At 36.2% G+C, this 18558-nt stretch overlaps 1 protein-coding gene across 2 annotated transcripts in view; it reads right to left on the reverse strand.

Moving 5' to 3' along the window:
• Nucleotides 1-266: 266 nt before the first annotated feature.
• Nucleotides 267-18558, reverse strand: part of Rnls (renalase, FAD dependent amine oxidase) — a 285218-nt gene continuing 266926 nt past the window's right edge. For both annotated transcript variants that reach the window (XM_076834097.1, XM_076834096.1), the window contains exon 7: nucleotides 267-922. In XM_076834097.1, coding sequence (XP_076690212.1) covers nucleotides 770-922 — 153 coding nt within the window. In that variant the 3' untranslated portion in view covers nucleotides 267-769. The remainder of the gene's footprint in view (nucleotides 923-18558) is intronic.

Genomic DNA, 18558 nt, shown 5'->3' on the forward strand with positions numbered 1-18558 from the left:
CTAAATGCCACAGCACATGCTGGAGAGTACAGAAATGTAACAGCACCAGCCACAGGATATACAAATGTTAAGAGTGATATGTTTCCTCTCAGTTTCCATTTAATTTTTATCTTTCATATTAAGACAGATTTGTTTTAAGTATAGGAAGTACTGTGTGACTTGAAAAATCAAGTTAAATCTTGCTATTTTCTAAAAATCTATAGGTAGATTCCTGTCAGTCAAGTTGCCCTCCAAACTGCAAACCTAAAATGATGACACATATAACCTACAATTCATATCATTTAATAACTTGAAAAGGAGAAAGAAAAATTACACTAGGTTCGGAGAAATCTTGTAGTTCAGTAATTTGCAAAAATGTTAATTGAAGGACACAGTTGAAGACCTAAAACAAGGTCTTCAGGATGATTATTTTTTATTCAGAACTGATTTCAAGAGGATAATAGAGGTTTTGGCACACAAACTGTTACTTCTGATTTAACATAACTTTTGGGGGAGTCTATTTGTCATTCTAAAGCACCATTTTTCCTCCAGTAAGGATTGGTCACAGAAATTCAGAAAAGTGGGGAAAGGTGTAAGGTACAAAGAGTTTTCATTCTTATATGGGCTATAACTATCACAATTATAAAATTGATTTTATACTTTATATGAAAAATGACCATAAGTGAAGAATAATTTTCCAGGAAGTTTTCTCAACAAAATAGAAACTAAACAACTGACAACAGAAAATTGTGAAAACAAAAATAAAATGTACACAATAAGAATACAGGTACTAAAGATGATTTTTTAAAGCTTCCAGAACACTTAAGGCAGAAGTGATGCAGCCATCAAAGTTGGACTGAGTAAATCCATCCCCTCCACACACGAGGAGAGGTTTGAGACGAAGTGTCATCTGACCAGGACAGTTGGCAGCAGCATTTGTAACCTGAAAAAGTGGAGGGGGAAAAAAGACTGAAATTGACATTCTGTGCTCTGTTGTACTATCCTGGCAACACCCATTTAGAGAAGGCTTTCTCACAAGGAACATCAGAAAAAAAGAAAATCAGGAGCCCACACTGCTCTCCTAGCCCAATTGTTTACAATGACATTTTAAAATGTTTAAATTTTCAATTATTAGACAAGATAATCAGAAGTATGTTGAACTTCACTATTAGTAGGTGCTATGATCCAAATGTTAATATGTTGCAATCCAGTCCCCAAGATGATGGTATCAGGAAGAGGGTCCTTTGGGGATGTGAGTAGGTCATGAGAGATAAGCGCTCTTACAAAATAGGCCAGGGAGCACGTTGTCTCTTTTACCATGTGGACACAGCAAGAAGGCACAATCTTGAGAAAGTGGGCCCTCACCAGACACTGAATCTGCCAGCACCTTGATCTTGGCCTTTCTAGCCTACTGGACTATAAGAAATAAGTTTGTTTGTTCATAAGTTATCTTGTCAATAGCAGGACAGAAGGACTAAGACACATTTCCTCCCTCCTCTCCCCTACTGTCTCCTTCCCTTCCTTTCTTTCTTCCATTTCCTGAGTTCTGTTCTGAGGTAGGTCCTATGCTGAGCAGCAGAATTTTAAACTGCCATATACCTGTCCTAAAGGAGCTCTTAGTCCTAAAAGAAAGACTGATATGAAGGCTCCCTTCTGCTTTCAGAGCACCTCCTATATTTCAGAACATGTTTCATTTGCAGACTGCTTTTCATGAATGAATGAATTCATTGCAATCAACCCATGTAGGTGACTATAGAAGTCTGATGTATGCATAAGTTTGACTTTGCTATCAGGGAAGTAAGAAAGGCCCATTCCAAGGGGAAGCAGCAGCATGTATAAATGCCTTATCTATGGGCAAGAGTGAGCTAAGTGTACTTAAGATATTGGTGTGTATGTGCCTGCATGTGTGTTTGGGAAAAGGGTTGACTGGAGGAAGAGAGCTGGCAGGGAGGTCAGATGTGGGGATATGGTGTTTCAAAATAAAAAAAAAAAAGCCAATAAACATATCCATTGAAAATGTAGAATTAATTACTTTATGAGCTGAAAAGGGGTGAATAAACTGAAGGTGGAGATTTATTTTATAGAAACAGGTTTATAATATTTGAAGTGATGGGGGAGTACAGAAATTATTTCCTGGAATTCTTAAAATTAGCATGGATGGTGCCAATAAGCATCCACAGTGAGAAGGATGGGTGGGAAGAGAACATAGTTATCTTCGACACTGAGATAGTTAGTTGGCTACGGAAGCACCCCAAACTCCCTAGGTTAACAAAATACGCAAACTTATTATAATTGAGTCTCATTTAGATTTGTTTTGTGGTATAGCTTCAGGGACATCATTCACATAGACTACCCTGTGGCAGTTCTGCCTCCTCTTAGCAGTGTTTTCATGGAGAGCAACAGGGTAAGGCCTATGAGGATTCACTTGTTTAAAAATCAGAGAAGAAAATCAAGACATGTAATAAATACTATTTGGATTAGGATGCTGAGATTTTGGTTCTAAATAGTCTGAGTTAGTGTATGCTTTTACAAATTTTTTTAAATGCAAAAAAGCTTTGGATAGACATTTTTATTTATATGCTATGTTTTGCTTTAGCAAAAGAGGTGTTACTAAGATTCTCTTGTTGAATGTCTAAAGATATGGCCCTCTAGACACCTGTGTCACTCAGATACAAACATAGCATTGAGAGCATCCTTTCACTTTTCTGGAGGTCATTTTATAGCAATATCATTTATCATAGATAATCTTGAAACCAGCAGATATGATTTTTTAGTGGCTAAAATAAATAGCACATAGTATGGACACTGAAACATGAGCATAGGTATTCAGTTAGAGCTTTCTGACTCCTTCTTTAGACAGAATTTTAATAAGTTGGATTATCTGATTTGCCAGTGAAACGCTAAGGAAGGAAGAAAATGTCTAAGTTCCTAAATATTAGCAATTTCAGAACTTGTTCAGTTATAGAAAGCAAGGGTTGTGAATAAAAACTCATAACAGGATGGGGAAGAATCCTGGCATTTGGGAAACCTTTGGTGGAGGGACAAATAATTTTCTAGCTCTTAGTAGGTCCAAAAGGTATCAGCTATTAGTTTTCCTTCAACATTAATGTTCACAATGATGGCCCCAGTTTTCAAAAACCAATTCTAATATGCATAAATTATTCAGTGCTAGTATTTCTTGAATGTTCACTACACATTGAATGTTTATATGCACATAATTCACAAGTAATCCTATGAGGTGGTCACTATTATTCTCATTGTACAGATAACAAAGTTGAGATTCTAAAAGACAGAAAGCTAGCAGATAAATAGGGAGGCTGATTCTAAAAAAGCAGGCTGACTCTAGAACTCACACTTCCAACACTTTTAGAAACATTTCCATAAATTCACAATTAAAGTAACATTAAACAAAAATGTTTGATTAGTCACTTAGCTTTAGACTTCTGGAAAATTTGCCCAAATGGGATAACTCATTAATACATCTTCATATGTACACATACATATGTGTGTGTGTATGTGTTATAAACATATAACATAAATATCCATTTGTTGTTAAGTTTTGATACATTCCTGCTGACATCTCTGTATGGATAAACCATAGCATAAACCTGTAAGTATTAAGCAGGAAGGAGCTTAAGGGAAGAAGTTCTGCCCAGTTTTGAGTTGATAATTTATCACTGCTGTGTAATTTAATTAGTTGAGTAGTAAATGCCAGATGACAGATCACATGGATAGAAAACTGGGCCACTGATTAGCCAGTCTGCAGTTTGGATGAAATCAATCTCACTGCATTTAGGTGGAATCACCCATTTTGCAATTACCCAATGAGGAAAATATGAAAACACAGAGTGTGTGTTGGCAAGCCCCTTCAGCCATGTGAAGTCAAGGAGTAGAGGAGCACGTAATTGTCAAAGCCACAATCTGTCATAGTAATGCAGACTTTGGCTATGTTTCCAGCCACAGTGAGGAACCACAGTCTCAAGGCCTGTGTTTAAGAGAGATGTCAGAGCTGAAACTACTCCTTGGAAATCCAGGTTGCTTTGGCTCATATGTGGGCCAGTGCTGGTCAGAAAGAACCCTTGCCTGCTCTAGAGTGGCTAAGATAATGTTTCTATAAACTTAGATGATGACTGGATTAGATGCAAAAACTCAAGACAGAAAAAATGGTTTTATTTCTCAGGGATTTAAAACCACATGGATGTGTTTTGTGATTTCTGTCTACCTGCAGAATAAAATGTAAGCTCCCACGTGGAAAGCCTGTCATAACAGGCATCTTACCTCCTTTCAAGTTTCATGTCCTGCCATTTTCCTCACCTTTGCCACATGTCCTATCTATCTTCAAACTAAAGTTCTTCAAACACACCTTTCTTTGTGATGCTTCTATGGCTTTGAAGAAGTCATTCTGTTGGGTAATATGGTACTGTTCCTCCTTATTTCTAACAAGATAAATTGTGTATCCTTCAAGACTCAGTACAAAAGTCATCTTCTCTAAGGTCTTTTTTGCTCTGCCAGGTAAGTACCTTTTCAACATGTTATCTATGTCTATTGTGTTACTTGTTATTTTTGCACTGTAATTATTTCCATGCCTAGTCTCTCTTCCTGGACTACATGCTCCTAGAAGTAGGGACTGTGATTCACTAATCTTTGTAGCTCAATTTGAGAACAATGCCTAGCCCTTATTATAGTAAAGTGTGCAATAGATGTTTAGAGTTAAAAAAAAAAAAGCACCGTATGTTGAATGTAGTGGTGCATCCTTGTAATCCAGAGAGTCAGGAGGCCTAAGAAGGAGGATCGCATGTTCAAGGTTAACCTCAGCAACTTAGTGAGGCATTAGCAACTTTAAAAAATAGAAAGGGCTAAGGATGTACCTCAGTGGCAAAGTACCCCTGGATTTAATTTCTAGTACAAAACCAAAATACAATATTGTATACATAGTTGATCAAATAAAGGTCTTCCTGAGATACATCTACACAAAAAATGTTATTCAAGGCTCCTGTAGAACCTGAAAGAGCAAATGGAAGAGCTATTTGGAAGGCTATCAATAATGATGAACGAGGGCTATTCTCTTATCTCTATGAACTGCTTTAGGTGAAGGTCTTTTCATTATGTATTACTTTGAACCACACAAAATTGCTGGTTCTGTAAGTCAAAAACTGATAAAATATAGTCAATTTTTATATGTTATAGCCTAATAGATTCTTTGTATCATCATAATTATTAACTAAAAATTTATAAATAAGTATCTGGGGTGATGAGACTAAAGATGAAAAGAAAGAAGGACCAGATAAGTAGGCTGAGTATTTATATAAAACTATAGTTAATAGTTAGAAAAAAATCAGGGCTGGGGATGTGGCTCAAGCGGTGGCGCGCTCGCCTGGCATGCGTGCGGCCCGGGTTCCATCCTTAGCACCACATACAGACAAAGATGTTGTGTCCGCCAAATACTAAAAGAATAAATATTAAAAAATTCTCTCTCTCTCTCCCTCTCTCTCATTCTATCTCACTCTTTCTTTAAAAAAAAAAAAGAAAAAAATCAGGACTATGTGTTGAATGTCCTTTCCTCCTTCCATACCTATGCTGACAGATAAAGCATGACCTTGGACTATGACATTTACCCACATAGAACAATCTCACTGGTTTGGCATAGAGCAGCTGCATTTTAGGTTGGCCAGTTCTGGAGGGCCACCAAGTCCATAATTTGGTTACTTAAAACCAACCTTTCTGAAATACGGTACTAGATGATGTTCAAGTGAACTGGTCAAAAATTTAAATCTCACTGGGCGCTGTGGTGCACGCCTGTAATCCCAGTGGCTCAGGAGGCTGAGGGCAGGAAGATCGCAAGTTCAAAGCCAGACTCAGCCAAAGTGAGGCACTAGGTAACTCAGTGATCCCTGTCTTTTAAATTGGTACTATTTGCTGACAATATGAATCTATACCTAGAAGACCCCAAAAGTTCCAACAGAAAACTTCTAAAACTAGTAAATGAATTCAGCAAAGTAGCAGGATATATAATCAACACCCATAAATCAAAGGCATTTCTGTATATCAGTGACAAATCCTCTGAAAGGGAAATGAGGAAAACTACACCATTTATGATAGCCTCAAAAGAAAAAACTAAACAAAACAAAACAAAAAAACAAACCTTGGGAATCAACTTAACGAAAGAGATGAAAGATCCATACAATGAAAACTATAGAACCCTAAAAAAAGAAATCAAAGAAAATCTTAGAAGATGGAAAGCTCTATCTTGCTCTTGGATAGGCAGGATTAATATTATCAAAATGATCATAGTACCAAAAGCACTATACAGATTTAATGCAATTCCGATCAAAATCCCAATGGCATTCCTCATAGAAATAGGAAAAGCCATCATGAAATTCATCTGGAAAAATAAGAGACCCAGAATAGCCAAAGCAATCCTTAGCAGGAAGAGTGAAGCAGGTGGCATCACTATACCAGACCTTAGTAACAAAAACAGCATGGTAGTGGTGCCAAAACAGACTGGTAGACCAATGATATCAAATAGAGGACACAGAGTGTCCACAAAATTACAATTATCTTATATTAGACAAAGGTGCTAAAAACATACATTGGAGAAAAGATAGCCTCTTCAACAAATGGTGCTGGGAAAACTGAAAATCCATATGCAACAAAATAAAATTAAACCATTATCTCTCACCATGCTGGTGGGAATGCAAATTGGTGCAGCCAATATGGAAAGCAGTATGGAGATTCCTTGGAAATCTGGGAATGGAACTACCATCTGACCCAGCTATCCCTCTCCTTGGTCTATATCAAAAGGACTTAAAAACAGCATACTTCAGGGACACAGCCACATCAATGTTTATAGCAGCACAATTCACAATAGCTAAACCGTGGAACCAACCTAGATGCTCTTCAGTAGATGAATAGATTTTAAAAATGTGGTATATATACACAATGGAATATTACTCAGCAATAAAAGAGAATAAGACCATGGCATTGCAGGTAAATGGATGGAGTTAGAGAAGATAATGCTAAGTGAAATTAGCCAATCCCACAAAAACAAATGACGAATGTTTTCTCTGATATAAGGAGGCTGATTCATAGTGGGGTAGGGATAGGGAGCATGGGAGGAATAGATGAACTCTAGATAGGACAGAGGGGTGGGAGGGGAAGGAAGGGGGCAGGGGGTTAGCAATGATGGTGGAATGTGATGGACACCATTATTCAAAGTACATGTATAAAGACACGAATTGGTGTGAATATACTTTATATATAACCAGAGATATGAAAAATTGTGTACTATATGTGTAATATGAATTGTAATGCATTCCTCTGTCATTTATTTAAAAGAAATCAATAAAATAATAGGGCTGGGGATGTGGCTCAGTGGTTGAGGGCTCCTGAGTTCAATTCCTGGTCCCCCCCCCCAAAAAAAAATTAAATCTTATAAATTCTAATCCTAGATGTGTAACTAGCTTATTAAAGAGATGTGAACAATCTATAAATAATCATGTTCTTGCTGCTACATTTCCTCATTTATTATGTTACAGATGCAAATTATACCATATTTCATTGAATCTAAAGTATCACCAATTGGAAGAGGCATCAATATTTTATGTACAAATGAGAAAGAAAAGAAGTGGTGTCAACATAACATAAAACTTATTTTATATTTTCTAGAAAAGTGCTTTTAGACTTATTCACACATAGTTCTTTTGAAAATAAAAAGGAAATAAAAGACAAATAAATTGGTTAAGCCTTTGCAGAAACTTCTTTACATTCAGAATTTGGCTTCTCTGAACCACTCTTAAACTCAGAACTGTCAGTGTCTGATGTCCACACTCGTCCCCACACCATCTGTCCTCAGTGCTGCCTTGCACACTAGTAATGTGGCATTTTTTCCAAGAGTGCCCAACTGAATTATTCTTTCCTGGGTTTTCTTCAGAGCCACTGACATCTGTTCTGCAAGTTCAGATTATGCATTTTTCTCTTCAGTGGGAAGAAAAGGTTTTCACACAGCAATCAGGCCACATAGTTTTTCCTCAAATGGTCCTTAAATAATTTGATAATTTACTCTCAAGCGGCTGCCCACTGTAGGTCCACCAAAGATAACCAAGCTCACATACACAAAAACTACATCTTGACTGTGTCCTGGTCTGTACTAACTTTATGGCATCTCACTGTTGATGAGATATGGCAAATAATGAGGTAAGGGGCATGATATGGTAAATACACAATAGTAAATTTATATCATGTTAAGACAGAGTGAAGGAGTGGTAGGATATTTTCAGCAGGACCTGTCAGGTACAGGGCATCTCAGCATCAGGACTCCTGATGTCTTCAGCATTGCTGGTTTAAGCTCTCCATCTTCTTAGTTCACCCAAGTGAGCAGCCGCAGGTGAGACTGACAGAGACAGACTGGTGATCAGAGAATCGATTTGTTCATTTACAAAGGTAAATGTACCGATTTCAGAGCACAGTCTGGTTGTCTTCCCAGACCATTCATCTTGGTAGGCAAATTTCCCCAACTGCATCATAGATTAGCGGGGTGACACATGTGCTGCAACTCTTGACAGACATCACTGATCAATTGTGGCATTCTTTTCCACTGAGCCCAGAAATGGCCTCAGCATCCTCCTCGCTTCAGTGCTTCAGGCAGCCACTACCAGTAAACTGGGGCTGGCACTCGAGAGGAATCCTATATACCAATCCTGGATTAGAAGATTGCAGAGCAAACATGTAATTAGAAATAAAAGAATTACATATTCTTTACTATTTTTTTTTTCTCTCTCTCCTTTTCCATTAAGCCAGGATAGCCAGATGCATTGCTTCTCTCCAAATCAGAGATAGTTTAATGCCAAGAAATAGGATCACATCAGAGCCATTTCCTCAAGATGATGCTGAAAGCCCAATTACAATTCCTTCTAATAACCTCTTAAACACTCTTTCAGCCTGCTGCCTTTCCATGGGTCACACCAATGCTCTGCCTGCCATGAGAAAATAAAATACAGGTGTTTTGGCTGGGCCATAGTTCTACAAAACTGCACACTAAAAATATCAGGGCTTGTGGGAAAAATGGAGTTGGAGAACATGATTCAAAACGTATGGAGCTCTGAACCAAGCACTAACAAAAACAATAAATATCACTGTAACGTGGCTAGCACAGCTACATTCTCTAGTCTCTGCATTCAGCTGCAGCAATCAATTTTTTTTGTAGCCTAAACCCTGGGCATCATGCGTCTTCTTCTAGATGTAGGTCCTAGAGGGCAATTGCTTAATTTTTTTTTAAATTCTAAATTAAAAATAGAACCTAAGATGCAGTTTTTTTTCTTTCTTTCTTTCTTTTTTCCATCAATCCATCATTTTAGTGTAAGGAAAATGTCCTGTGGTTTCATCATCTGCACTTGCACCTTTGCTGAAGAGCTTATCCTGGTGGAAAACTCTGCATTTCTTCCGGCCTTTGAAACAGTCACTACTTACAGGGAAGGAAGGCACTTCCGTAGATTTTTAGATTTTCTCTTAAGATCTTCACATTTGGTAAAGCTTTATCTTTGCTTGTGAAAAACATCCCTCAATTATTTCCAAATGTAAACATGTATGTGAAACCAATATGAGTTCTCCAATACTGAGCTCCTGTTTCTTGTCTGTAGTAGTCCTTTTTATTCATAGGGGACATATTCTAAGACCCCCAGTGGATGCCTGAGATAGTGGATAGGACTAAACCCTGTATGTACTTTAGTAGCCCCTCGTTTGTGGTTTCACTTCCCATGGTTCAGTTACCCATGGTCAACTGTGGTCCAAAAATTTTAAATTTTAAAATTCTAGAAATAAATAATACATAAGTTTTAGATTGCATTCTGTTTTGAGTAGCATGATGAAATCTCATGCCATCCTTCTCATGCTGTCCCTTTTCAGCCACACAGGATGAAAATCATTCTTTGTCCAGTGTATCCCTGTTGTGTACACCACCTGGTCAGTCACAATTATTCAAATAACTTTTATTACAGCATCTTGTCATCTTGTTCTATTTTTATTATTAGTCATTGGTTAATCTCCTACTGTTTGTAATTTATTTTTTTTAAATATTTATTTTTTAGTTGTTGTTGGACATAGTACCTTTATTTTATTTATTTATTTTTATGTGTTGCTGAGGATCAAACCCAGGGCCTCGCATGTGCTAGGCAAGCGCTCTACCACTGTGCCACGATCCCAGCCCTGTACGTAATTTATAAATCAAACTTTATCATTGGTATGTATGTGTAGGAAAAAACATAGTATATATAGAGATTAGTACTCCCTGTATTTTCCGGAATCTGAGGGACTTGGAATGTATCTCCCCTGGAGAAAGGCTGACACTGTATGAGCTAATCCATATAAAAACAAAAAACAAAACAAAAATTTAAAAAAAAACCCAGGCATTGTAAAAGGCTGCTGATAATTTTATTGCTTTCTTACATTCCTGTGGATCACTTTAATTAGTTTTGGGCATGTAAAAGTCTTGACAGCAGATAGAGATTCATTCACTTGTGATTTTGATACAGTGCACTTTTTAAAAAAAAATCTTTATCCATTTCAGTATCTGAGGGTGATTCTCTACTTCAATTGCCTCTAAATTCAGGGAAATCTTATTGTCTCTTAGTCATACACTAACTTGCTTGGGGCAGTTTCTGAGTAATAATCTCCTTGCTTTGGCATTTCCCCATCCATTGTGTGCGTGTGAGGTATTGACCACACGAGCAATAATGAATAGTTATGAAGGCGGAGAGGGTATGGAGCTGATTCATACACTTTCTTACTTCCTCACCTTCTTCTACTCTGCTGCCAATATAAACCTAACCCATGCCATGGTACATAAAGAGCAGAAATTGAATATTTGGTTAACTTATTCTTTTATTGCCTCTATGCAAAGCAGAAAGGCAGTGAATCCCAAAATGCAATCCATGGCAAGATGAGAAAAATAAGAAGAATTATGAGGTTTTTCATAGAGCTGAATGTATTATATCTTCACTATTAGTTTTATTCTTTTTAAAATTCCCATAGCTCTATTTTTGTTTTTAAAATTTTTAATTATAGAATTGCTATCATTTGGATCTTGAAATGTCTTCCAAAGGCCCATGTGTTAAAGGCTTGATCCCCAGGGTGTGGCTACTAGAAGGAGCTAGAACCTTTGAGAGGTGGGACTCTGGTGTCTGTATGTCTGTCAGTCTCTCTCTCTCTCTCTCTCTCTCTCTCTCTCTCTCTCTCTCTCTCTCCTTCCTGTATATGAGTGGCTCAATTCTGCCACAAGCTCCTGCCACTACGTGCTGCCTTGCCACAGGCCCAAAGCCAAGGGGGGCACTTGATCAAGGACTGGAACCTCTAAACCTGTGAGCCAAAATAAATCTTTTCTCTTTATAAGGAAATGATCTCAGGTATTTCATTATACTAACAGAAAAGTGACTAATACAAGGATAAAAATATGACAAGATTAAATTGGTTCTTACAACATGAAGAAGGACTTTGCTGGTTCAAAAAATAAAAATGCATAAAACCACTGCTTTGGGGTGAGGCTTGATATCTCAAAACAACAGTCTCTGCCAGCCTGAAGAATGTTTTCCAGAAGAGGGACTGGGGGGAATGAGGAGCTAAGGTAAGCTGTGAAAAAGCATCAGTAATCTCAGGCAGCACTGAGATTCAGAGTTGTCGAGTGGATGAGTCATTGCTTAAAAATAGAATGAAATCTTGTGTAGAACTTTATTTCCAGAAATCTGCACAAGCTTCTTTTATACAAATATTAATCTAGATGGAACAAGGATATAGAGTAACACATTCTTCATTTGTTCACCTGTGACTAAATATTCAGGTAGTAACCATGAAAGGTTTGGAGGGAAATAGGATTGGGAAGAAAAAACTTAATTAAATGTGGCATAAATACATACCTTAAAATTGCGTGTGTCTTACAGGGGAAGAGTGGTTCATATTGATTCTCTGTATGTATCTCCCCATTCTTACTATATTCTCAAGGCATTGATTATAGCATTAATCACATTCCTGCTTATAAAAACAGGGAGAAGTATAAATAAATAAGAGAGACCAGACCTTACTCTGATGTCAAGGAAAATATCTGTTTACATATTTATAGATAGGGAACTAGTCCAAGCACCCTGAGAAAGATGGGACTTCAGAGTGTGTCAACAGTGAACAATACTATCAATCATTAAGTACATTTCCATGATCCAGGAAAGAAGATCTGGGACATGAAAGTTGAATATAGATTTTTGTTTCTTTTAACATACAAGATGTTTTCTGATAGCCAGATTCAAAATGCAATGTTCCTATCCCTTTCTTCATTTAAAAAAAAAATCCCTCTGGGGTTTGATAAAAATCCAATAAAATGTTGCTGATTTTTCTACACTTAACTCATCAGAATGCAATTTGGTAAGAGATGTTTCACGTTTGAAATCCTTTGAGTCCTCAGAAATAGCAAGCCATGGGGGTTGTGTCTTATTCATCTTTGTATTCCTGGTATCTGTTACTCTATTGTACATTGAATAAATGTTTATTCAAAGAATGTATGCAGGCAGGCCAACAAAAAATGAACTTAAACTGTTGAAAGTTTTAAATTTTCAGCATTCAAAGGGTCTCTAAATGTGGTAGATTTTTTTCTCTTATAAAATAATTTTATTTGTTTTCTCAGCCTCTATATTTTTCTTGTTCTTTCTGAGTATCTATGCTATTAGCTTCCTATTTCATCACACTTGATACCTCACCATTCTAACCCTCTTTGTGAGGAATTGCTGTACACAGATCAACAATTATTCTGTTATCCACCATCCTTACTCTGTCACCTATCCATCATCACTCCTAGAGAGTAGAACTCGCCTGCTTCTGGATCACTTTCTATAGACAGTGGGCAAAGGCATCAAGAATATTTGAATCAGCCTGAATTTCATATAGGAAGTGAAGATCTCATCTCATTAAGTGCTATTATCAAGAATACCTTGAAAAGTATGTACAATATAGAAAAGTGTGTGTTATGGTTTGATTAAGTGTCCCTCAAAAGCCCATGTGTTAAGGCTTAGTCACCAGCCCATGATGTTGTTGGGAAGTGATGGAGCCTTTAAGAGGTAAAGCCCCTCATCTTCCTCTCTCTTTCTTCCCAGCTGCCAAAAGGTGAGCAGATTTGCTCTACCATGCAGCTGCTACTATGTTGAACTTGCCACCATCCTGAAAACAACAGGACGAAGCGAATATATTCTAGAAAGCTATAGATGTCAGAGAGTAAAGAAATCACCTTTTCTGGGTGAACTGGCCAATTTATGTCTCTATCTTTTTAAAATTATTCCTTAACATTTTTCTCTGCTCAATTATTATGCATGACAGATGTCATATACACATGAAATACCTTTGCTATAGTATTAAGAAAAATGATGATAAAGATGATCTCTTAACCACACACTGCATATTATTGAAGATAACTGATTTACTGGGATAATAATGATAAAATTGGGATGCTGATTATACCACTTAGACTACTTTTAGTTTTATTTCTTTGAATGTTGTACCTCTTTTGGTCACTGATTTTTGAGGGTCTCAGTCCTATATTGTTTTATGCTATAGTACTTAATACTCATAAACAGTTTTATCAATACATAGGTGCTTTCCTGCAAAGATGGTACATTTTTAATTGGTTGTTATGTGTTGTGTTCATCATTTTATCTTTCCTCTGTTCTACCTATCTCTCCAGTGTTCTATTATATTTAATGGTGATTTCATAATCCCATTTCTTTGTCGTGCTTTAGGGAAAGTATTGCTTATATTATGGACTCCTGGCTACAAAGCTCTGAGTCTGGAACTAGGGAGCTGCCATAAAATCACTATTGGTTGCAATACCCTAGATATGAAGAAAGTGATGTGGTTGGGTTGAATTCTCAGTGGAGCTTTTCAGTTTATTGGTATTTGTCTATTCTATTTTAATAAACCATTGGGTAGATGCAGGCAGAATGTGCCACAAATCAATTATATGATCCATGTAGCAGCTTTAGTGGGCTCAAACTGCAAAGGATATACTTTGCTGAAATTGTATATTTAACTGATGAGGTCTACATTGAATTTGTTTAGATCTATTCTATCTTTTAAGGTCCTGAAAACATTGAGTAGTCTATTTTGATGAGCATTTGTTCAGAACAAGCACACAATAAAGAATAAGATATGGCTTTCTCTAGTACTGTTGCAGTAATAACAGAAAAAACAATAGTTGTATCAATTTCCCTTTAGCATTTTTAATTTTATAGAATATTGTTCTGCCCTTCAGCAAGTTTTAGCATGTTCATTCATTAATTCTTCAAAGTTCTTTTTGTTCCTAGTATTTGCTGAACACTATGAAAGCTGTGAGGGTTCAAAATCCATTTCCTTTCTGATAGGTGATATGACAGATTTGGAATCTTTTGGTTTTCGTCTAAATATGAATGCTCCTTTACAATCTCTCAAAGACCCAATTGCTTGAGATTCTAGGATACAGAGGGCCAAAAAATGCTTTCAATGGCCAATCTAGAGATAAAGAGAAAATCATTTTTCCTCCTCAATGGAGTCTTACCACTATTTCTTTCCTCAATTAAGCCAACAACAGCCTAGTTCCCCACTGAATGAATCCTGCATCCTTTCTCCCATTCCCCATCCTATCTCCTCTGAACTACCCTGCAGTCTGCCCACTGACATTTCTTTGACTATCATACATGCTGAAGTAACCAACAGCTTTATGTCTGGGCTGTGAGATTGTCACAAAAAGAAGGAAGCCATTCTGATCTTCAGATCTAGAAATAGCCTTCCTTCCACTTTCAGTACTGTGAAAATAAGAGCCAATTCTTCTCCTCAAGAGAGATAATAATGGAGGACACAAAGCACAGGTGGTTTTTAAAGTCAACTTAATTGAGGTACAATTAACATACAGTAAAATCTATCCTTTTCTGTGGACTGTTCTATAAATTTTGTCAGTGGATACAGTCATGTAAACACCACTACAAACAATATAGAGAACATTTCCATCACCTCCCCAAACCTCCTTCTGCTTCTCTGAAGTTAATCCATCCTTGGAATCATAGTCTTTGACAACTACCAATTCTTTTTGTCTCTTCCAGAAAGTCATATAAATAGACTTTGAGTCCAATTTCTTCCATTTAGATAATGCTTCTGAGATTCACTTATGTATTAATAAACAGTTTGTTCTTTTTTTTAAATTACTAAGTAGTTTTTTATTTGTGAATGTGCAATAATTTTAAACTATCAGGTGATGAATATTTGAGTTATTTTCAGTTTGGGGCAATTATTAATAAAGCTGCTATGATCATTTGCATACAGGTTTTGTGTGGATGCATATTTTCATTTCATCCCAGAGAATGGGGTCACTAGGTTACAGTGTATATTTAACTTTGTAAGAAGCAGCCAAACTGTTTCCCAAAGTGGCTGTGCCATTTTGCATTCTCAAGAGTGATACATGAGAGTTCCAGTTGCTTCCTTTCCTTTCTAGTACTAGGCATCTTCAGAATTTTTGACTTGAATCATTCTTGTAGGTATGTCATAGTATCTCATGGTAGTTTTAAATAGCATTTTCTTAATAACCAATGATATTCAGTATCTTTTTGTGTTCTGACTTGTTTCCATATTTCTTCTTTTTTTGTATGTAATAAATTACACAAAGATGAATTTTTCCATTAGTCATATCCACTGGCAAACAATAAATTGCTTTCTCTCTCTGGATTTGTCTATAATGGATATTTCATAAAAATAGAATCTTTCAAGATGCAGCCTTTGTGACTGGCGTCTTTCACCTAGCATAATGGTTTCAAGGTTCATCCATGTTGTAGCATGTATAAGTACTTGATCCCTTTTTATAGCGGAATCATATTCTACTATACAGATATACCACATTTTGTTTATGTGTTCATCAGTAGGTAGGCATTTGGGCTATTTAACACCTTTTGACTATTTTATTGGTGCTGCTAAGAACATTTTACACACATTTTCAATTCTTTTGATTATATACCTCGAAATGGAATTGCTGGGTGATATTGTAATCCTATGATTAACTTATTGAGGAACCACCAGTGATAGTGGCTGAACCATTTTTCATACCAGCAAGTATAATCATTTCACTTCTCTATATTTCATGAACACCTGTCATTTTACATTTTAAAAAACAATAGCCATCCCAATGGGTGTCATTTCACTGTATCTCTTTGTGGTTTTGATTCGTATTTCACCTTTGAAAAGTAATATTGGGCCCGTTTTCATGTGGCCATTTTTACTTCTTCTCTGGCAAAATGTCTATTCAGGTCCTTTGTTAATTTTTTAATTGGGCATTTTTGTTGTTGTTGAGTTGTAAGAGTTCTTTATATATTTTGGATAGTAAATTCTTATCATATATGTTATTCATCAGTTTTTTTCTCTCATTCTGAGCATTGTTGTTAGTTGTCATTCTACTTTCTTGATAATCCTTTTTGAACTTTGAGGCAGTCCAAATTACCTTTTCTTTTATTGCTCATATTTTTGTTGTCAAATCTAAAATACCATCACTGAATCCATGATTGTGAAGATTTACTCCTATGTTTTTTTCCTAAGGAACATTCTGGTTTTATCTTGTATATTTAGGTTTTTATTCCATTTTGGATGAATTTTTATGCAGTGTGAGATAAAGAGTCTAGCTTCACTTTTTTTTTTTTTTTTTTTTTTTTTTTTTTTTTTTGGTATGTGAATCCAGTTGCTCTAGTGCCATATGTTGAAGAAAGTATTCTTTCCCCTTTGAATGTGCTTAGGATCACAGAAATCAATTGGCTATGGGTATGGATTTATTTCTGGACTTTCAATTCTGTTCCATTGATCTATGTCTATCTTTATGACACTGCCATATTTTCTTGGTTACTGTGGCTTTGTAGTAGCTTTGAAATTGGAAAATGTGAGTTATTCAACTTAGATATTCTTTTTCAAGAATTGTTTTGGCTATTTAGGGATTCCATGGAATCCTATATAAATTTTATGATTAGATTTTTCATTTTTTGCATAGACCACTCAGGTTTTGATATAGTAATGAATCTGTAAGATCACTTTGAGTAATACTGCCATCTTAAATACATCAAGTCTTTCAATATATGACATCTTTTCATTCATTTAGGTCTTCTTTAATTTCTTTCAATAATGAAAAAAAGTTCTTAGTGTAGCATTTTTATTGCTCCCTGGTTAAATTCAAATTTCTTCTTTAATGAAGTACACTTTCAAATCTTTTGCCTGTTTTTAAGCAGTTTATATACTTTTATTATTGATTTGTGGGAATTCTTCATATAGTCAATATGCCAGTCTTTTATCAAATATGTGCTTTGTAGATTTTCTCCAAGTCTATGGCTATCTTTTCATTTCCCTAATAGTGTCTTTCAAAGATGCTGTTTTTACTTTTCATCAAGCTCAGTGTATCAATTTCTTTTTAATGGTTCGTACATTTTGTGTTCTAAGAAATGTTTACTAACCCCAAGGTCATAAAGATTTTCTCTTATATTTTTCATCTAGAAGTTTTGCAGTGTAAGGTTTTATGTTTAGGTCTATGATGTGATCCTTTTTTTTTTTTTTTTTTGGTATTGGGTATTGAACTCAGGGGTGCATAACCACTGAGCTATGCCCCCAGGCCTTTTTATTTTTTATTTTGAGACAGTGTCTCACTAAGTTGCTTAGGGCCTTACTAAGTTGCTGAGACTGGCCTTGAATTTGTAAACTTCTTGCCTCAGCCTCCTGAGTCTCTGGGATTACAAGTGTACGCCACCATACTTGGCTCTAAGATGCATTTTTAGCTATTTTTCATGTAAGGTGTGAAACATGGACCTTTGAATATAAAGTAATATATTCTGATTTTTATTTTATTGCATCACTTTAGGCAAAGCATTCAATAAGTACCTCAGTTTCCTCATTTAAAGCAAAGATAATATTTACTTCCTGATCTGTCAGAACTGTTGTGAGGATCAAATGAAAACAAGTATAAAAGTACTTTCTAAAACCAGAGTATAAAAAATGTTAACTATGATTATTTCTAGCTGACAGCAGGAAAAGAAAGATGGTATAAAAATTTGTTGTAATTGGGAAAAAGCCAGCACTCAGAAAAATTACTAGCAGTAAAAGGAGGCATGAAAAAGCTTTTTAAATAGGGTTGGTTTGAATTCCAGTTTTGTTACTTCTTAGCATCTCAACCCCACACAAGGTACCTGAGCTCTCCAGTCCTCAACTTTCTCACCTGTGCAAAGGGGAAAGGAATATAAAATCCACAGAGTAGTTGGAAGAGTAAGTAAGTTACATACTTCCTGAACCTCACAGAAAAAGGGATTAATAAGTGACATTTTGGGAAGAGAGAGAACAAAATATATGCTTAAAATACTGATGGGGTCTAACATGGCACACAGACGTACTACAACAGATAATGAAGCCAATGGTGAAAGGATGAATAAGAGATCTGAAACAGAAACCACAAACCTTCTACTTCAGACACTTCTGACTGACAGCAACCATGTCCTAGCCAGAGGACACTGGCAGCACCATAACTTAGCTGAATATCCAGGTAGCTTAGCATGGCAAACCAGA

This window comes from Callospermophilus lateralis, chromosome 15, assembly GCF_048772815.1.
Source record: "Callospermophilus lateralis isolate mCalLat2 chromosome 15, mCalLat2.hap1, whole genome shotgun sequence".
NCBI classification, from domain to species: domain Eukaryota; kingdom Metazoa; phylum Chordata; class Mammalia; order Rodentia; family Sciuridae; genus Callospermophilus; species Callospermophilus lateralis.